Source organism: Microcebus murinus, chromosome 6 (genome assembly GCF_040939455.1).
Source record: "Microcebus murinus isolate Inina chromosome 6, M.murinus_Inina_mat1.0, whole genome shotgun sequence".
Classification (NCBI taxonomy): Eukaryota; Metazoa; Chordata; class Mammalia; order Primates; family Cheirogaleidae; genus Microcebus; species Microcebus murinus.
The window spans coordinates 30,239,111-30,261,746 of NC_134109.1; the positions used below are offsets into that span (position 1 = coordinate 30,239,111).

General features: G+C 38.5%; 1 protein-coding gene across 8 annotated transcripts in view; it reads right to left on the minus strand.

Moving 5' to 3' along the window:
- PCNX1 (pecanex 1) overlaps window positions 1-22,636 on the minus strand; it is a 160,918-nt gene that overhangs the window by 10,714 nt on the left and 127,568 nt on the right. For all 8 annotated transcript variants that reach the window (XM_012756122.3, XM_012756125.3, XM_012756124.3 and 5 more), the window contains 4 exons: window positions 15,390-15,643; window positions 13,381-13,611; window positions 1,024-1,124; window positions 98-248 (listed from right to left, as the gene is read on the minus strand). In XM_012756122.3, coding sequence (XP_012611576.1) covers window positions 98-248; window positions 1,024-1,124; window positions 13,381-13,611; window positions 15,390-15,643 — 737 coding nt within the window. The remainder of the gene's footprint in view (window positions 1-97; window positions 249-1,023; window positions 1,125-13,380; window positions 13,612-15,389; window positions 15,644-22,636) is intronic.

Consider the following 22,636-nt stretch of genomic DNA (forward strand, 5'->3'; position numbering starts at 1 on the left):
CACATCAGAATATTTGTCAAAAGGTTCCTAAGAAACATAACTTGGAATTCATGTGAAGAATGAGCATAAACACCTTAGAAAATTTTCACCTTCTTACCTGATGAAGTTTAATGGACATACGGATTCCAGGGACGACTACTTTTCTTAGCAATTCCATGTCAGCAAAGATCCATTCATCTCGAATTGAAGAAATACGGAAATCTCCTTTAAATAGGGCATGCAATCCATACAGGAATGACTCTAAATTACTGTTAAGATTGGAGATAAAAGTTCACATATTTTGACAAAAGTCTTCCATGTCACTGATTTTTACATTTGAGTATACATAAGAATCACCTGGGAGTGTTTTCAAAATGCAGATTCCAAGAACTAATGTCACCACCCCTGAACCAGAATCACAAGAGATCGAGAAAGTCTGTCTGACCTGAGATCCTTGTTTATGAACCACTGTAATAGTAAGCCCATCAAAACTGACAACAGGCAAAGAGCCTATAAATTAAAATAAATTATGAAGGGCCTAATGGAAAACATGTCATTATCAGAGAAGAAATTCAAAATGTGTGGTATTTCTTAATTCTGATTCATTTGGATATATATGTCAGGAAATTCAGTTTAGATTTAGAGTCCCCAAATCTAATATGACCATATTAAAAGTATAAATGCTCTGAACAGAGGCTTCAAGAAAACATGGAAAAATAAAAACAAAAGAACTTATTAGAAAAATAGATATAAATGGGAAGAGACAAATCATACTTCATGGGGTGATTATATTTGAAAATGTCTTAAATTCATCAAATTATCATTACCAATAGCTACCCACAAATGTGCGAATTTTAAAAGCCAGTTCTGTTAACCAGTTAGGACAACTAAACTATATTCAGCAAAAAGATCTCAAGATAAAATCTAGGGACTTTTATAATAAATTAGCATAGATAGAATGAATGCTTCCACAAAATATGATTTCAGATTTAGGTTATACAGCTTCCCATATTCTCTTCCTGAAAACAGAAATGCGTTCTTTACCTGGACATATGGTGGGATGCAGTCCCCAAAGCTCTCCGTCCCAGAACACAGAGTCCATAACAAAGAGTTACCAGGGATGAATCTTTGTCCACATCCAGTGGCTTTAAAAAACAAAGAACATTGTTATCGAAAAGGCATATAAGTATTTAACAAATCAAAACATATCTAATTAATACATCAGCAAAATAATAAAGAACTCAACTAGTACATAATCTCTATCTTTTCAAATAAAAGTTCCAATGAAAATCAATTTAGCAATAAAACAGTATGAAATGAAGCATGAATGTGTATGGGGAGGTTCTTTGGAATCCTTAGATAAAATCTAAAGCTTTATAATATTGGAACATAATAACAACAAAAAAAACCTGCCTCTATTATAAATTAGGATCCTAGCTAAACATTTCAAAGTACTTACTAGTATTACTGATATTACCTTCTCCTGAAAATACAATATTCTATAGTTATTTCTGACCATAACTTGTCAAGCAGGCTACTAGTAGCAGCCATGTTAGCCTCTCTGTGACCATAAACATAGTAAAGAAAATCAAATTGATATCCATAGAATATTGCTTCCCCTCAACTTTTTATTTTTTTAACAACTGCATACTTTGATTATTGAAAGAAGCTGGTAACTCTTTCTTTTTACCCTAAGAAAGTCCAGTAATAGTCACAAAATGGTTTACCTTATATAGTACTAAGGAAAATTTTGGTAGTCCCTCAGTGAACAAGCAACAATCTAGGACAGTGGTTCTCACAGTATATAGTCCTAGGACCAGCAGCATCAGCATCACCTGGGAACTTGTTAGAAATGCAAATTTTAGGCTACTCCAGATCTATGAAATCAAATTCTGGAGGTAGGGTCCAATAATCACTTTCCAAGTGATTCTCATGCATACTCAAGTTGAAGAATCAACAATATAGGCTAATAATGAGCTTAATTATTCTAACTTTGCCAGTGGTATATATTTTTGGCTTTGTAAACCATTAACTTACAAACAAGAAAGGGGAACTGTCTAAGGTATTAACTTAATATTAACTGGTTAATTTAATTAATTACCATTAATTGGATAATCTAATTAATAGCAACTGTGTTAGAGATGACCTAGTTGCTGCCAATTAGACTGTTTCCAAAGAATATTACCTCATATAGCATATATTTAGTTTCATCAAGCAGGCTCTTTGAAAAGAATTTTGGGTCCAGGTTACAAAACAGTAAATAAAGAGCATGGGAGAACTAGTAAGAAATACAAAAGAAAAATAAAAGAGAGAATGGGTATAGACGTGAAGTTACATAAACAAAAAACACTAAAGGTGGTTATGATAGGTAACAAAAATTATGGGTGATTTTTGTTCTTTATTTTCCTCCCTCCCTCCCCAACCCTGTCAACTTTCTATGCTGAAAATGTACTGCTTCTGTGATAAGAAAAAAAAAAATTTAGTTCAAGGTTCTGCTTCTAGACAAGATGAAGTAACAGAGATCATATTTGCCCTCCTACCAGTAACTGCCAAGGAATTGGGCACAATATATAAAAACAATTTTCAGACACTGGACACTCATCCCTGAAATATGAGAAACAAAAGAGGTAGCCTTACAATTGACAGAGCATGTTACCTAGAGAGTTTCCAGGCCACAGCACAAGAAAAGGTTGAGTCTATAGGGCTCTGTGTCAGCTAAAGTTCACAGGCCAAAATGCTAGAGAAGAGAGAGCTACAGACAACACTCCCGAGATCTGCAAAGGGTCTCTCTTGAGTCTCACCAGAGTAATGATCAACACATGCAAGGAGGACCGAAGGCTGAGAAAAGAACCATCCAGAGCAACAGTCAGGACAACGGAAAGTCTTGTGACTGCCTAGCGTACTCAGAAGGTATTGTCTCAGTAATGGGGAAAAACTAGCCCTAGACTAAATGCTGCTCTGATCCATTCTAATCAAGCCCTGAAAGGACCAAACTGTCCCCAAGGAATTTAACTGTGTCACAGAACAAAGTTCAAGAATATTTATAGCAATACAAAAATATCCAGCACCCTTCAAGGAAAAATTCATAAAGTTTGGCAGCTAATCAAGAATCACCAGGCATGTAAAGTAGCAGGAAAAAATGATACATAATGAGAAAAACAATCAATTTATCACTCAATCCAAAAAATTGCCCAGAACTGACACATGTGAGAATTAGCCAAAAAGGATATTAAAAAGTTATTATAACTGTATCTCATAAGTTCAAGAAGGTAGAGGAATGACTATGCTAAGTGACACATGGAAGATTATAACAAAAGACCCAAATCAAACTTCCAGAGATACAAAGTAATGCAATGTCCAAAATAAAAAATACACTGGATGAGATTAATGGTATGTTAAACAAAGCAGAAGAAAAGACCAATTATCTCAAAAACACAGCAATAGAAACTATGCAAAATAAAACACACAGAGAAAAAAAAGACAACAAGGCATCAGTGAGCTATAGGACAATATCTAATAGTCTAATATAAATGTACATTTACATTTATAATTGCAGTCTTCACAAAAGGGGCAAAGAAAAGGACAGAAAAATATTTTTTAAAATATTGGAGGCGGCTATTCTGATCTTTGTTGGTAAGGAGAATAGAGAAGTAGGCACCCATGTGGATCCTATGGATGGGATGAAGCTGGGATCTGGGCCCTATGACCAAGAAGACTGTTAGAGCAAAAAGCTCTGCTCCTGCTCAGATGACAGCTATCCAGAAACAGAAAAATTATTTCCCTTCAATTCTCTAGATTTTGAGGGTTTTGACCTGCCTGAAGAGCACCAGATTGCATACCTCCCCTCCAATGGAGTGCCTCTCATCCTTGCTGAGAAGACAGAACTTGAAAAGCTGTTACAGCTAGGCCTTCTTCGCCTGTGAAGATGCCCTCTCCATATAGGAATCCGATCTGCTCCAGTCTCCCTGCATCTGTCGACCCTGAATGTTTAATTGGCCACCAGTTTGCTACGATATGGATATTTAAATTTCTTAGTGCTTGGATGGGAAAAAAGGCAGAGTAGGGGTGGCCTCCTGGCTCTCTGCTTCCAGAGCAGAAAGTGAAGACAGCGGACAACCACACGTGAGTGATATGCACTTCCACAGGACCAGCTTCGCAAGCCTGCAGACATTTACCGGGAAACGGAGGGATAAGACAATCTACAGCTGAAATCAAAGGTGAATAGGATATTCTTCTGCAAAACCCAGGGAATCGGAAATATACAACAGGAAGGGAGCGAGGCACCGCTTGAGCGGCTGCCAGATGGCAGTGGCATCAGCCCTATCTGACGCTGAGAGTCACCCCTCCTACACCGAGCTACACACCCATGTAGGTCTGGAAGTGTCTGAAGTTGGTGGTTAGTGGTAGCGCCGGACAAAACTGTGTGGAGAGGAGACTAGAACAGGGAACAGTTTGAAATCTCCTTAGGGCGCAGCTGAGGCAGTTTCAGGTGGGGGAGGGTCTGAACCCAGCAGTAGCTCCCCCCACTCGGCAGGAACGGGAGCCCACTCTGGCATCTTGCTGCAGGTTGCTTCCAGGTCCAGGGTGAGGGGAGTATACAAGAAAGGAGGCTTTGACCTTTGATATAGTAGAGGTTTTCGCTGGAGCTGAGTAGACAAGCACAAAGCTAGGTTCCTTGATCTGTAGGGACTCTGCGAGTTGGGGGAAGTCCCCCTGAGCCTCCAACACTGCTCCCATCCCCCATCCCTGCAGTTTTACTTGGACTCGGACTCGGTGTTTGGAGGGGGAGTGGGGAGGGAGTGGCGATAGGCGCTACTGCCCCGCCAGTCCGATATTGGACGGTCTAGTCTCTTGCTACACAGCCACCTGTGCTCTGTGCCCACAGGCAAGGCCAAGCTGTGAAGGAGCCTGTTTTTCTAGATAGAGCCTATAGAGAAATTTTCACCCACACTCTCCTGCGGTATGAGACCTGGCGCTCCGCGCCAAAGGTTCCAACTCCGCCTTTGGGCAGAATTGAGATAGGAACTGCTCCCATACCTGGGAACTTGTCACCTGCTCTGTATTTAGGGAAACAGAGGGGGAGAGTGGCGGTCCGGTTGCCCTTCCAGTCTGATATTGGACAGACTCTTGCTACTCAAGCCACTTGTGCTCTGTGCCCAGACAGCAGAGCATGCATGGGCAAGGCTGAGCTATGAAGGAGCCTGCTTTCCTAGATAGAGTCTGGAGAAATTTTCACCAACACCCTCCTGAGACTTGGGGCCGGGCGCTTCGCACCAAAGGCTCCAACTCTGCCTTGGAACGGAGCTGAGAAAGAGACTCTTCCCATACCTGCCGCTTATCTCCAAACTGGTATTTAAAGAGATAGCAGGTGGAGAGTGGCATGTCGCGGCTGCCCCCCCCCCCCATCTTAGACGGTCTCTAGCTGCACGAGCCACCCCGAGCTCTGTATGCAGAGAGCAGAGCCCACCTGGACAAAGTGGAGGTGTGAAGGAAGCGGCTTTTCCAGGTATAACTGGAAGAGACACTATCACCCATACCCTCCTGCGACTTGGGACTGGGTACTTTGCACCAAAGGTTCTAACTCTAGCTTGGGGTGGAGCTGAGAAAGAGGCTGTTCCCATTCTTGCCATTTATCATGAACTCTGTGTTTAAAGGGGTAGAAGGCGGAGAGTGGCAGTTGGCGTGGCTGCATTGCCAGATTGATCTCAGACGGTCTCCCATGGCACTAGCCGCCTGTGCTCTGTGTTCAGAGAGCAGAGCTGGTCTTGGCAAAGTGAAGTGGGGAAGAAGACTACTTTTCCAGATATAACCTGGGGCGACACCAACACCCACACTCTCCTACAACTTGGGTTTGGGTGCTTCGCACTATAGGGTCTTACTCCGCCTCTGGACAGTGTTGAGAAAGAGGCTGTTCAACCCGATATCCGGGTTGCAAGACTGTCACCTCTGCTTCACTTCTACCTTCCTGATGGCGCTGGCCACAGAAAGGCAGCTCTAACAGCCAATCAGGACAGACTAACAAACTGAGTCTCCTCTCCACCTTTTTACTGTGTCCTGTTAGCTGGTGCCTACAGCCAAAGGGGAAGCTCCATTCCTGGGAAATAGAGATGGGTAAGGGAATCTGTTGTCTGGGCTGAGATTTGATGGGGCTGAAGAAAACTCTGAGAGGTGACCAACCCACCAGGATTCCGTGCGGAAGGAACTGACCTCATCCCGGCAGGAGATAACCCACATGCAGGTCTCTGTTTGGTTTGAGACTCTCAAAGGCCTCAGGAAACAAAAGCCAGAGTAATCTGACAGCCTATCATAGTGCCTCCATCTTCAAACTAGGGGTTGAGAGCGATCTCACACTCACAAGAGTTATCTAACCCCTGAATCTCTAAGCAAGGTGACTAAACCTATTAATCTTAATAGACATAAGGTGAAGACATTAGATCAAAGATTACCCTACTGACTCGAACTCCTCTAAGACACTACAGGACCAGACCACATACTCCCAGCCCTGCCTTAGATCAATCCTTTGGAATTCCAGAAGTTTGCTCATGACCCAGTCCCAACACCTGTGGTCCTCGACAGAATGCCCAGATGAGAAAGAACCAGCAGAAGATCACAGGAAACATGAAGGAGAAAAGTCACCTACAAAAGATAATACTCGACCTCCATCAACCGACCCCAGCTTACATGATATGATTAAACTGAAAGAGGAAAAATTTTGAATATGGATTATCAGAAAACTGAATGGAATTGAAGAGAAAATAGAATCACAACATAGAAAAAACACAAGAACAATCCAGGAAATGAATGGAAAATTCTCCAAAGAAATTGAAATTATACAGAAGAACCAATAAGAAATTTTGGCAATGAAGGAAACAATCAATAATCTCCATAATACAGTAGAAAGCATCAAGAACAGGATGGAAAATGCAGAGGAAAGAATCCCAGAGCTCGAAGATTATGCCTGTGATCTAAACAAATCAGAGGAAGAAAGGGATCACAGAAACAAGAGACAAGACCAAAGCTTACAAGAAGTGTGGCATTACATAAAAAAGCTGAATCTCAGGGTGATTGGGATTCCAGAAGAGGAAGAGGAACAATTTCAAGGGATGGAAAACTTATTTCACAGAATACTCGAGGAAAATATGCCGGGCCTGGCCAGAAATATTTATATCCAAATACAAGAAGCTCACAGAACTCCTGGGGGACTCAACATGAAAAGGCAATCACCTCATCACATGGTCATTAGGTTGACTGAAGTAAATGTGAAAGAAGCAATACTCCGTTCAGCGAGGCGAAAACAAAAATTAACCTATAAAGGAAACCTATCAGACTAACAGCAGACTTCTCATCTGAAACCTTACAAGCCAGAAGGGATTGGGTCCCTATCCTTAACGTCCTAAAACAGAACAAAGCCCAACCTAGAATTCTTTATCTGGCAAAATTAAGATTCATCTATGAGGGAGAAATAAAGTCCTTCTCAGACAAGCAATCACTGAAGGAATTTGCAAAGTCCAGACCAGCCCTACAGGAAGTTCTCAGACCCGCATTTCTAACTGAACAGGGCAACAGACACTCCTCAAAGTAAAATCGTCAAAGAATTAAAGTCTAGACCTCGAACTACATGATGGCTCAAGGAGTAAGAGAAAGCAACAATATGAATGGTAATCTTGCTCCAATTTCAATCCTCTCAATAAATGTAAATGCTTAAAATGTCCTCTAAAAGAGACATAGATTGACAAAGTGGATAAAAACCCATAAGCCTAGTATCTGCTATCTACAGTAAACACATCTAACCCACAAAGATGCCTTCCAGCTGAAGGTCAAGGGGTGGAAAACTATCATCCAGTCAAACAGAAGTCAAAAGAAAGCTGGGGTAGCTATACTATTTGCAGATAACATAAGCTTCAAAATAGCAAGAGTAAAAAAGGATAAAGATGGCCATTTTATAATGGTGAAAGAAGATACAACAAGAAGATTTAACAATTCTTAGTATCTATGCACGCAATACAGGAGCACCCAATTACATAAAGCAAACCTTATCTAATCTAAATACCATCTTACACAACACTGCCACAGCAGCAGGAGACTTCAACACTCCACTAAATGATCTGGATAGATCCTCCAAACAGAAAATAAGCAAAGAAATAATGGACCTGAACAGAGCCCTTAATCAAAAAGGTCTGACAGATCTCTACAGAACATTCCATCCGAATAAACTTGAATTTACATTCTTCTCGGCAGCCCATGGATCCTTCTCCAAAATTGATCACATCCTAGGCTGCAAATGAGATCTCAAAAAATTCATGCAAATAGAGATTATACCTTGTATCTTTTCTGACCATAGTGGTATAAAATTACAGTTCAATTCCTATAGTAGCAATCAATACCTCACAAAATCATGGAAATTAAACAATCTATGATTCAAAAATTATTGGGTCAAGGAAGAAATTCAGAGGGAAATCAAGAGTTTCCTCAAACAAAATGATAATGGTGATACTTGTTACCAAAACCTGAGGGATACAGCAAAAGCTTACCAGAGAGGAAAACTAATAGCAATCAATGCTCACATTCAAAAAACAGAAAGCTTAGATGCTAACAACCTAATGGATAGGCTCAAAGAATTAGAAAAAGAAGAGCAAACAATTTCCAATCCTAATAGAAGAAAAGAAATAACGAAGATGAAAGTAGAACTTACTGAAAGGGAGAACAAGAAAACTATACTAAAGATCAACAAAACCAGAAGCCGGATTTTCAAAAAGATAAACAAAATTGATGGCCTTCTTGCTAGATTGACAAGGACTCTAATAAACTCAATAAGAAATGAAAAAGGAGCGATTACAACAGACACCACAGAAATACAAAACATTATATTTGACTACTATAAAAAACTATATGCCCCAAAACTACAGAATGAAGATGAAATGGACAAATTCCTGGATTCATACAACCTCCCTAAGTTTACTTAGGAAGTAACAGAATTCCTGAATAGACCAATCTCAAGCTCATAAATTGAAGCAGTAATTAAAAACTTCCACAAACAGAAAAGTCCCGGGCCAGATGGCTACACTTCAGAGTTCTAGCAAACATACAAAGATGAACTCATACCTATACTACAGAAACTATTCCACACCATTGAGAAGGATGATATCCTTCCTAACTTATTCTACGAAGCCAATATCACCTTGATACCAAAGCCACAAAAGGATGCAACGAAAAAAGAAAATTACAGACCGATATCACTCATGAATATAGATGCAAAAATCCTAAATAAAATTTTAGCAAAGAGAATTCAGCAGCACATCAAAAAAATAATTCACCATGACCAGGTGGGCTTTACTGCAGGGATGCAAGGCTGGTTCAACATATGTAAGTCTATAAATGCAATTCACTTCATAAATAAAATCAAGAACAAAGACCATATGATTCTGTCAATAGATGCAGAAAAAGCATTAGACAAAGTCCAACTCACCTTTATGATAAAAACTCTTAACAAAATAGGCATAGACAGCTCATACCTTAAATTTATCAAATCCATGTATGACAAACCCACTGCTAATATTCTAAATGGGGAAAAATTGAAATCATTCCCTCTTCAAACTGGAACTAGACAAGGATGCCCACTATCTCCTCTTTTATTCAACATAGTGCTCGAAGTCCTAGCTATAGCAATAAGGCAAGAGAGGGGTATTAAGGGCATTCAACTGGGGGCAGATGAGATCAAACTCTCGCTCTTCGCCGATGATATGATTGTATACCTAGAAAACCCCATGGACTCATCCAAGAGACTCCTAGATTTAATAAATGAATTTGGTAAAGTTTCAGTTTATAAAATCAATATACACTAATCAGAAGCATTCATATATGCCAAGAACGATCAAGTAGAAACTCAAATCAAAACTGCAATACCTTTTACTACAGCCCCAAAGAAAATTAAATATCTAGGAGTATACTTAATGAAGATACAAAAGATTTATACAAGGAGAACTATGAAACACTAAAAAAGAAATTGCAGATGATTTAAACAGATGGAAAAATCTACCTTGTTCATGGATTGCTGGAATCAATATTGTTAAAATGTCAATATTACCTAAAGTGATCTACAGAATTAATGCAATCCCCATCAAAATACCACCAGCATTCTTTACAGAACTAGAAAAAATAATTCTTCACTTTGTATGGAACCAAAATAAACCTTGTATAGCCAAAGCAATCTTAAGTAAAAAGAACAAACTAGGAGGCATCAGTCTTCCTGACTTCAAGCTGTACTATAAAGCAATAATAGTTAAATCAGCCTGGTATTGGCACAAGAACAGAAGCATTGATATCTGGAATAGATCTGAGATACCAGAGATGAAACCTTCAGTATACAGTAACCTAATCTTTGATAAGCAGACAAAAATATACAATGGGGAAAAGAATCCCTCTTCAATAAATGGTGCTGGGAAAAGTGGTTAGCTACATGCAGAAGATTGAACCAGGATCCCTACCTCTCACCTCTCACAAAAATTCACTCAAGATGGATGACAGACTTAAACCTAAGGCATGAAACCTTAAGAATCCTAGAAGATGATGTTGGGAAAACCCTATCAGATATTGGTCTAGGCAAAGAATTTTTGAGGAAGACCCCCAAGGCAATAGCCGCAGCAGGAAAAATAAACAAATGGGATCTGATCAAATTAAAAAGTTTCTGCACAGCCAAGGAAACTTACATTAGAGCAAACAGATAACCCATAGAATGGTAGAAAATATTTGCTCTCTACATTTCTGATAAAGGTCTAATAACAAGAATCTATCTAGAACTTAAAAGAATTAACAAGAAAAAAATCAAACAACTCCATCAAGAAATGGGCAACGGAAATGAACAGAAACTTTTCCAAAGAAGACAGATGATGTTGGGAAAACCCTATCAGATATTGGTCTAGGCAAAGAATTTTTGAGGAAGACCCCCAAGGCAATAGCCGCAGCAGGAAAAATAAACAAATGGGATCTGATCAAATTAAAAAGTTTCTGCACAGCCAAGGAAACTTTCATTAGAGCAAACAGATAACCCATAGAATGGTAGAAAATATTTGCTCTCTACATTTCTGATAAAGGTCTAATAACAAGAATCTATCTAGAACTTAAAAGAATTAACAAGAAAAAAATCAAACAACTCCATCAAGAAATGGGCAACGGAAATGAACAGAAACTTTTCCAAAGAAGACAGAATAACAGCCTGCAAACATATAAAAAAATGCTCAACATCTCTAATCATCAGAGAAATGCAAATCAAAACCACAATAAGATATCACCTAACCCCAGCAAGAATGGCCTGTATCAAAAAATCCCAAAACAACAAATGCTGGTGAGGATGTGGAGAGACAAGAACACTCCTACACTACTGGTGGGACTGCAAATTAGTGCAACCTTTGTGGAAAAGAATTTGGAGATACCGCAAACAGCTAGAAATAGAAAAAGCTATTTCTAGAAATAGAATTACCATTCGACCCTGCAATAGCATTGTTAGACATCTACCCAAAAGAGCATAAGACATTCTATTATAAAGATATCAGCACCCGAATGTTTACGGCAGCACAATTCACTATTGCAAGGTCATGGGAACAACCCAAGTGCCCATCAATTCAGGAGTGAATAATTAAAATTTGGTATATGCTCACAATGGAATATTACTCAATTCTAAGAAAGGACAGTGAGCTAGCACCGGTTATGTTATCCTGGATTAAGCTTAAGCCTGTTATCCAAAGTGAGGCAACACAAGACCAGGAAAATGGGCTCCACATCTACTCGCCATCAAATTGGTACTGACTGATTAAAACTATGGTACTCAAATGGTGGTAGTACTCACCAGGGATTGGGGGGTTGGGGGGAGATCCACATCCTAGGGATATGGTAAGCATTGTGGGGGGAAGGGAATACCTCTAACCCTTCTTAGGGAGAAGCAAAGATATACAATGTAACCAAAATGTCAAAAAAGAAAAAACCCCAACTTTTATTGGGTGGTGGGCAGGTGGGGGGGAAAAAGGTGTATACTTACATAATGGGTGTGGTATGCACCACCTGGGGGTTGGACACGCTTGAAGCTCTGGCATGGTGGGCGGGGGGGGGGTAGCAGGGGCAATATATGTAACCCTAACAATATCTGTACCCCCATAATATAAAGAAATAAAAGGGAAAAAATTTCTTAGTGCTTTAAAGTTTGTGTGTGTGTTTGTATCAATAAAGCATTTCTTGGTTTAACAGATAAAAATATGGTGGAAAATTTCTAAGTCTGATGAAAAGAGGCTGATATAATGGGGTATAGTACTCTAAGTAGTTGCAAAGGAAGGACTAAACCAGGTGTTAAATCTGAAGATGGGTGGTATGTATATCCCAGACCATGATAAAGGCATTGGTTGTTAAGATAGCTCACGATGGTCCATGATATAGAGCAAATCTGTACATAGCATGCTGAGGTTCAATTACACAAGGCTTTTGCCTGGAAAGCAATAGTGATGGTAGGGATAAGCTTTTTAATTACAGGCCTTGGTATTGTGTTTATGTTCCCTGGAGTCTGACAGCATGGCAACACTATCACAGGAGTCATGGAACCTAGAAGCAAGAAACAGTTGCTGAAGTCTGTAATTCATCTTACCTTTAAGATGGGACAGGATATCCTGTGTGGATTGGGAACCACCTAAATTAAAATCACCCAGGGTGATGGATTTTTACATCCCCAGCCTAGACCTACTGAGTAAGAATCTTTCAGGTGAGGCCCAGGAATTTGGATTTTTACAGCTCCAAGGTCATTTTTAGCCATATTAATATGTGAAAGTCAATGGTCTATACTGTCCAAAATAGTAGCCACTATCTATATGGGCTGTTAAATTTAAATCAGTCAAAATTAAATAATATTTAAAATTCATTCTTTAGTTGTACTAACCACATTTCAAGTGCTTAATAGCCACATATGGGATTTGACAGCATAGGACATTTCTATCATTGCAGAAAGTTCTATTAGTGCTGGTCTAGACTTTGTATTTCAGGCAAAGATATTTAATTATCCTAAGGCTGGCAATGGAGGGGGAATTTCTTTAACACTAGATTTTGGAGAGTAATGCACATAATTTTAATCTGTGTAAAATGCATGTGCCTGCACAGGGTGCAGAGGTTGCTTCCTGGGCAGTGAGATTAGGACACCGCAAATGAAAGAAAAGAGGAGACCACTTTTCATTAACCTGTTTTGGCAGGGTTGGTTTGGCGCAACCATAGTGAAGCAAACAGGTTTTCTGACCTACAAGATCAGGAAGAGGAAAGTCTCGGAAAAATGACCTCATAATAAATAACAGGGTTATTCTTTCCATCTTTGGAACCCTGGATTCAAAACCTGAATTCAAAGAGTGTGTACATGGATTAAACAAACTCTACCTTTGCTCTTCGGGAGGAGCAATACTCTATCCAGTTGAGGTAAATCACACAGAAACTCTCCCTGGATATGCCTGCTAGTCGGTGGTCATAGTCTTCGTCAATGTTTGGATTAAATGTTGGGTCCACGTCGACGTAATTACGATCTGCACACAGACGTAGTCCTTCCTGCATTGTCTCATTAGCTAGCCACTCCTCTAACTTAGAGGAGGTTGTAACATAATAAATGATACCCTAATGTGGACAAGAGGAAAAAAATCAGGTTAAATCACAATTCGAATTATCTCCAATGCCTCAGTGAAATAAATTCCAATTGTTTCTAATGGTAGTATAACTCAAAAATATTTCACTTTAGGTCAATATTCTATAATATATATTTTAAGAATGTTATAACAAAATACTTCAGGCCTTCCTGGATGAAAACACATATCATACTTTAAAATAAAAACCATAAATTCGGCAAGGCAACTTCAAAACAATTCTAGTATATTGATTTTAGAGCTTTTGAATTTAGGATATTTTAAGAGGTGAAAAAAAGTTACTATGGTGCATTTATTTTAAATAATTTTTCATGGAAAGTCATTCAAATTTCTAGTAATCCCAGGTCAACTTACAGAAATATAGCTAACAATAAAGCAACAGAAAATACGTATTTATGTATTTAGAACTAGAGACAGAAAACATTTGCACACGTGCACACACATAAAAAAAGGTTGTAAAATCAATCTCTCTCGCTTCTTGAGGTTGGGTTTAAGCAAACATTAAATGGAAAGCTCAAGGTTCATTTCCCCCTATCAGCACAAACAAGGTGGTAGGTAGAGGTAATAACATAAGATATGGAAAATTCAGCTATGGATCACTAAAGCTTAGCACACATATTTTAAAGATATTGGCTTCGCCTATAAGCCTCCAAATCACAACTATGCTGCATTTCTGTAAACTTTCAGGCAAAAATAAAATAATCTTGTGCAGTAAAAGACTAGCTTTGCCTAATACAAAGTTTGTCCTTTGTCCTTGGGTCTCAGGAGGTAAACACTAAGCGCTTGGAATGTCCTGCCTGATAAGACAGTCTTTGCTCAACTGGGAGTCTAGAGCCATGCAGTATCAACATGACCTTTGGAGGTCCTGGAGACTTATGTCAATCACGGTCAACCATGTCTACATGACTACACCCGGTAAAGACTCAGGATACCAATCTCAGTCAAGATTCCTCCATTGGCAATACCCTGTGAGTCTAGCCATGCCTGGGTGCTGGGAGAAACAGGCATCTGTACAACTCCACTGGGAGAAGACAACTGGAAACTCCTAACCTTGGTGGCTCTGGACAATGTCCTAGGTACCTCTTCCCTTGGCTGATTTTAATCTGTATCCTTCCATAGTAATAACATGAGTATAATGTGAGTAGAACAACTTTGCTGAGCTCTGTGGATCTTTCTTAGCACGTTACAGAACCTATGGGTGCTCTTGGGAACCCAGAAATTGCAGCTGGTGTCAGAAAGGAGGGTGGTCTTGGGGACCTCCCAAACTTTGTGATACTTTATTCAGTTTGTTGAAAACAGTACAAAGTAGTGGTTAACAGGAAGGGCTTAGGAGTGAGACAACCCTGGGTTTTAAATCCCAAACTCCACTTCCTAGTTAGAGAACCTTAGGCAAGTTAACTTCTGATCCTTAAATTATCTGTAAAACAAGGAAGTAACACTTATTCACAGAATTAAGTTAAATACACGTGTGTGTGTGTGTGTGTATACATATGTATGTATATATTCCTTAGCACAGTGTCTAAAACATGTAAGTTACAAATACTAGCTACTATTATTAATGACTGCATGAAAAGAATTCTAGTAAAGAAAGAAACAGCAAGACTTTTGTATGTATATTTTTACTGACTTTTCTGGATCCTAGAGAATTTAAATCACTACTTAGAAGCAAAGCACAAGGAAAAAAGATATATATGTCTTTCCTAATAAGGGACTCCGATTATCTGAAGATCTAAGTAAGGCACATATCCTTACCTTAACATAGTAAGTGGTGAGTACTTTCCGAAGATCAAAGACTTGAAGCATAGAAGCAGCACTATTGTCAGTGATACTATAACCCTCCAGAATATACTTAGTGACTATCACTTCCCAAGCTAGCCAGCGCTGGCTAAATGCAGCATTGAATGAAAGCACGTGAGGAATATGGCCGGGTTCACAACAGCAAAATCCTTCATCTTCCTCTACGCCTTCAGTAATGGCCTCTACTTCCCGTTGTTGACAGTAGGTACCTTAAAAAGAGAAAGAGACAGGAACAGAGACCATTACAAACAAAGGGGAAAAAAATGACGAAATAGAAAAAAAATGAATACATCAAGGACATGAGAGATTTACAAAACAGACACATTTTACAGCAATTGAAAGTATATGATTGATTTACTTCAGAATATTTATTAATGAATTGTAGCAAACTCCAGAAATCAGGCATTCAGTATATTCATCTCCTGCAGAATTACAATGTACATTACCACATTAAAAGTTCTGGAAATCTGTAAAGTAACCTTTGTAATTTTGACTCATTGATTTCCAAACTTTTCAAATGAGTTTACAATTGCATTCATATCAAATTAAGGACTTGCAAAGAGTAAAGGCACATCTCCTGAAGGCTTAATTAAAAACAGGAAAAAAAAACCCAGCAGAACAAAAACTGAATCATACCAGACACACAGAAAGATAGATACACATGCAAAACTCAGAATCTGAGCTCCATTTACCAGTATCATGTCCATGCTGCAAGCAGAAATATTACATACATCCTGTTTATTTGGCTATATAACTTGCAAGGGTTTATTATAATTTAATATTAAAGACACAATTAAAATTTTTTCTCTTCCAAATTCCAACAATAATTATATAAGATTACCTTACTGGTGTTTTAGGCATACATACCTATAAAGTTCCAATTAAGTATAAGGTCTGATTATTTTGCACTAACAAACAAATCTTTGAAGTTATTCTTTTACACAAAATACTTACCAAAAAGGAAATTACTGAATTAGTGTTACTGAAGTAAAAATACAAACACCGATTAAATATCGAATTAGACCCACAGCAATCTCATGCCAACAAAATATCATTTGTTAATGTTAATTTTTATTTTGTTCTGTGGTCTTGCTTCCATTTAATTTGTAAATTCTTTATATTATATGAAGACTATAAAGCAATTATACTTAATTGTATATAGGCACATATTTAAGTTATACTAAATAACTTAAATCAGACTACACTAATTTTCATCCTTTAAAAAGTATACATACACAATCCACATTTGAAAAACACGACTTTGAAAGAAACTGATGCCATGAAATCTAGCCTCAGATGATAGTGGTAGTGTGGTGGTACAATGAAAGATCTGGCTAAACAGGTTATTCCTGCCAAGCTAAGAAGCTGTACTGTTTAGCACTTTAGAACCCTCAACAATTCTATTATTTCATTTTCTTGTTTAATCATGTTAGCCAAGACATCCATAATAATGTTATAGGTGTTGAGAACAAAAACTCTTGTCTTGAACCTGACATTAACAGGAATACACACTGTTTGTTACACTTTACAGGTATTGTGCTTTTTACCTATTAAAGGTTTGTGACAATGCTGCATGGAGCAAGTCTTTTGGTGCCATTTTTCCAACAGCATGTGCTGACTTTCTGTCTCTGGATTATTTTGGTAATTCTCACAGTATGTCAACGCTTTTATTTATTTATTTTTTTTTTTACTTTTTGTAGAGATGGGGTCTAGCTATGTTGTTCAGGCTAGTCTCAAACTCTTGGCCTCAAGTCATGCTCCTGCCTTGGCCTCCCAAAGTGCTGGGATTATAGGGATGAGCCACTGAGCCTGGGCAATAAAGTATTTTTAAATTAAGGCATGGTCATTGTTTTTTTCTTTTTAAGACATAATGCTATTACGCATTTAAATAGACTGCAATACAATGTAAACATAACTTTCATATGCACTAGAAAACCAAAAAATTGGTGTGACTTATTTTATTGAAATATTTGCTTTATTGCAGTGGTCTGGAATTGAACCTGCAACATCTCCAAGGTATGCCTGTACTTACATAGACATGTTTTTTTTTAAACATAATAAGGATGTGTGGAATTTTATGAAGTATCTTTTAAATTAATAATGGAAATAAAATTTAATCAAATGTTCTCTTGAATCTTTTGAGAGGATCATAATATATTTTCTCCTGTAACCTTTTCAAATAAAGTGAATTCTATTAATTTTCTTTCTAATACTCAAATTAATTTCAAAATGAAAAATGCCTGAATCTGTGAGGACTACTTTAAACAAAGTACCGGTGCTTTCTGTTTATTTCAGAATTGGAGATTTTTTGCATCTATAGTCACAAGTGAAATTAAAATAGAGTATTTTTACTCCTTTTTTCTTTTGAGACAAAGTCTCACTTTGTCACTCAGGCTAGAGTGCCGTGGCATCAGCCGAGGCCACAGCAACCTCAAACTCCTGGGCTCAAGCGATCCTTCTGCCTCAGCCTCCCTAGTAGCTGGGACTACTGGCATTAGCCAATAAGCCCAGCTAATTTTTTGTGTCTATTTTCAGTTGCTCCACTATTTTTTTTCTATTTTTAGTAGAGACAGTGTCCTTGTTCTTGCTCAGACTGCTCTCGAACTCCTGAGCTCAAGCAATCCACCAGCAGCCTCCACCTCTCAGAGTGCTCGGATTACAGACATGAGGCACCAGCCCGGCCCAGAGTATTTTTTAAATGACAGCTTAGTCATATTTTAGTATCAGTATTACATTAGTTTTTATAAAAGCCTCGAGGAATTTTGCTTCTTTATCATGTACTAGAACATGGGCAGAAGAATTATCCAATTTCTAGAAGAAACTTCCTAAGCTTGTTTTTTTTTGTATTTTTTAAATTATGACATGAAATTGGAACTATTCCTTAGGTATTACATATTATTATACTTCATTTTATTTGTTTTCTTTCTGGGAAGTTGATCAAAGGTTTTGAAATGAGGAAATAACATAATGAGAGCTGTATTTTGTGCAGATCACTTTGTTTATGGTGTACAGAGATCTTATGTGGTAAGGATGAATTTAAAATTTTTGACATTTATTCAATGAGGTCCTTGTTCAGAGTACCAAAATAAGGTAAATGAGACAACAGAATTAAAGAGGGATGTTTTTACTCTACCATACTAACCTCAAGAATATTTTCAACCCTAACATACTCTAGTAATATATTTTTCTCAAAAAATAAAGTCAATAATAATTACAAAAATTAACATTAATAATTGAAAAAAGAATTCTGAGACTTGGAAAGATTCTAGAGCATCTCTGAGGAACTATTAGCAATTATATCCTAGATTAGTGAGACCTTTCAGCTATGTCACAGGAGATATTACTGATAAAAATAAATAAAACCTTCATGAAAACTAGACATGTTAAAATTAATCTGAGTAAAAATTCAAAGGAATCCAATCAGCATAATGAATTTTTGACCTGTAAAGTCTGACTTGGAAAATTGTACTTAGTAGAGGTAACACAAATAAAAAGCTAACATGGTAAAAGTTGTAATCAGAAAATTCTGGTATAGAGAAAAAAAGATTGATAAAGTTTTCACATAAAATTTACATGGAAAAGAATCTTGAGAGTATCAGTAAACTAAAAAAAGAAATGAAAAAATATGAATGGGTTTAACTAGTACCTATAGGAAATTGGTCAAAAAATTTCTTTAAACACTGCTTAAGATTAAGCATCCAACACAATAGACAAATATCGAAAAGATTAAATTGACTTAATGGAGCATGTCTCAGAAATTACATAAAAATGCTCAGCAGATCCAAGTATCTACCTGGCAAAATAATGATATTCTTGATTAATATTCTAAGAGGGTAAGTAAGAACAGGGAATAACACCATAAAGAAAATAACCAGGGAGCACATCTACATTGGAGCAAGAACATAATCCTACCCTGTGAGCGCTCTGGAATGGGGACAAAGAACAAAAGGCTATATACTTACATGATTTAATAATTCTACAAAATCAACAAAATATGTATTATATAGTAATTGCTCTGTGTGATAGGTGCTGGATAAAGAATGATGAACAGCCGGGCGTGGTGGCTCACGCCTGTAATCCTAGCACTTTGGGAGGCCGAGGCGGGCGGATCGCTCAAGGTCAGGAGTTCGAAACCAGCCTGAGCGAGACCCCGTCTCTACCAAAAATAGAAAGAAATTAATTGACCAACTAAAATATATATATACAAAAAATTAGCCGGGCATGGTGGCGCATGCCTGTAGTCCCAGCTACTCGGGAGGCTGAGGCAGTAGGATCGCTGAGCCCAGGAGATTGAGGTTGCTGTGAGCCAGGCTGACGCCACGGCACTCACTCTAGCCTGGGCAACAAAGTGAGACTCTGTCTAAAAAAAAAAAAAAAAAAAAAGAATGATGAACAGAGCAGATGTGAATCACACCCTTGGGAATTCGCTTAGTCTAGAGCTGCAATCCCTAACCCCTGGGCCTGGGACTGCTAGGACCTGGGCTGCACATCAGGATGTCAGGGAGCTGACAGGAGGTAGAGGAGGGGGGTAGTGGGGAGTGATGAGTGACAATGAAGCTTCCTCTATATTTCCAGCTGCTCCCCATTGCTCTCATCACAGCAATAAGCTCTGCCTCCTGTCAGATCAGCAGCGGCATTAGATTCTCACAGGAGCATGAACCCTACTGTAAATTGCGTATACAAGGGATCTAGGTTGCGCACAACTTATGAGACTCTAATAATGCCTGATGATCTGAGGTGGAGCTGAAGCAGTGATCTAGTGCTGGGGAGCAGCTACAAACACAGATTATCATTAGCAGATAGGTCTGACTGCACAATAAATGTAATGCACTTGAATCATCCTGAAACCATCCCTACCCCACACCCCTATCTGTGGAAAAACTGTCTTCCTTGAAACTGGTCCTTGGTGCCAAAAAGTTTGGGGACCACTGGTCTAGAGCAAAGCCTGACAAATTCAGCACCAGGCCAAATTCAAGCTAAGAATGGTTTTTATATTTTTAAAGGGTTGTTTGAAAGAAAAAACAACAAAGAAGAATATACAACAGAGACTGTGCATGGCTCCCCACTCCTAAAATATTTACTATTAAACATGTGGCTCCTAACAGAAAAAGTTTGTCAACCTCTGGGCTAGAAAAAAACTAAACAATAAACACAGTCATGTGTCACATAACGACAGGTTTAAATTCTGAGAAATACACTGTTAGGTGATTTTGTCATTGTACAAACATCATAGAGTGTACTTACACACACCTAGATGGTATAGCCTACTGCTCCTAGGCTACAAACCTGTACAGCATGTTACTATACTGTAGACAACTGGAACACAATGGTAAGTATTTGTGTATCTAAACATAAAAAAGGAACAATCAAAATATGGTATAAAAGATAAAAAATAAGTACACTTGTATAGGGCACTAACCATGAATGGAGCTTTGCAGGACTGGAAGTTGTTCTGGTGAGTGAGTGGTGAGGGCATGTGAAGTCCTAGGACATTACTGCACACTACTGTGCACTTTATAAACACTGTACAGTCAGGTTAGGCAAAACAGATAAAAAATTTTTTCTTCAATAATAAATTAACCTTCGCTTACTGTAATTTATTTACTTTATAAACTTAAAAAATTTTTTAAACTTTTGGACTCTTCTGTAATAACACTTAGCTTGAAACACACATAGAGCTACACCAAAAATATTTTCTTTCTTTATATCCTTATTCATTATGTAAGCTTTTTTCTACTTTTCAACCTTTTTATTTTTTAACTCTTTAAATATTTTCTTAAAAACTAAGACACAAGCACACACATTAGCCTAGGCCTACATAGGGTTAGGATTGTCAAAAATCACTATATTCCACCTCCACACCCTGTTCCACTGGAAGGTCTTCAGGAGCAATACGCATGGAGCAGTCATCTACTAGGATAACAATGCCTTCTTCTGAAATACCTCCTGAATGACCTACCTCCTGAATGACCTCCTCTTCTTGAGGAGGTGGCACTCTTTTCAGAAACATGACCATGGTGCTTTTTCTTGCCTTTTTTCTTTTTTTCATCATAGATTTGCTTGTAAACAGATAATGCACCATGAACAGTTTTATTACTGAAAACCTTTCAGTGTTGGGGTCCATGTTTTCAGACTTTTTAAGAAATCTGTTGAGGTCTGCAAAAGCTTCTCCTAAACCCTTCATTGTGATTTTCTTCAGAGTTCTTCTTTTTCTTCTCCTGTAGTTTCCTTTTCTCTTGCCTCTTTTTCAGTTATGCATTCCTGGTCCAGTTCTCATAACTCCACACTAGCAATTCCTTAGGAACCACCTCTAGGAGCTGCTGAATGTCACCCTCATCCACACCCAGGTTGAAGTTATTTGCTACCTCAACCCACAGCCTAACCTCTTCATCCTTGGCAAATCCTTTGAAGTCATGGATGAACCTCAAGTGTCTTCTTCCAGACACCATTCATACCCTTCTTGGTGACATCATCCCAAGCCCAAGCAAGGTTCTTGATGCAGTCACAGATAGAATCCTTCCAGAATTGCAAAGTCTTCTCAGTGTCTTCCTTGGTTGCAGCAACAGCCTGGGCAAAGGTTATCCTCAGGCAGTCGGCCTTAAGCTGCTGTAACTCCTGGATCAAAGAGATGGTGTTTGGCCGGGCGCGGTGGCTCACGCTTGTAATCCTAGCACTCTGGGAGGCCGAGGCGGGTGGATTGCTCAAGGTCAGGAGTTCAAAACCAGCCTGAGCGAGACCCCGTCTCTACTATAAAAATAGAAAGAAATTAATTGGCCAACTAATATATATATATATATATATATAAAAAATTAGCCGGGCATGGTGGCTCGTGCCTGTAGTCCCAGCAACTCGGGAGGCTGAGGCAGTAGGATTGCTTAAGCCCAGGAGTTTGAGGTTGCTGTGAGCTAGGCTGACGCCACGGCACTCACTCTAGCCTAGGCAAGAAAGCGAGACTCTGTCTCAAAAAAAAAAAAAAAAAAAGAGATGGTGTTTGAAGAGAGGAATACCCCTTGGATACTGGGATGAAGATCACCAATAAAAGGAGGATGAACAGGAGCATTTTTAACAATAAACAAAATCTTGAAAGGTATGGTACTCTCCAAACAGTACCTCTCCATCTCTCTGGCACAGTGATCCAGAAGGGTGCCTTGGAAGAGAAATTGAGTGATCCATGACTTCTTATTGCTCCTGTCATCCACTGG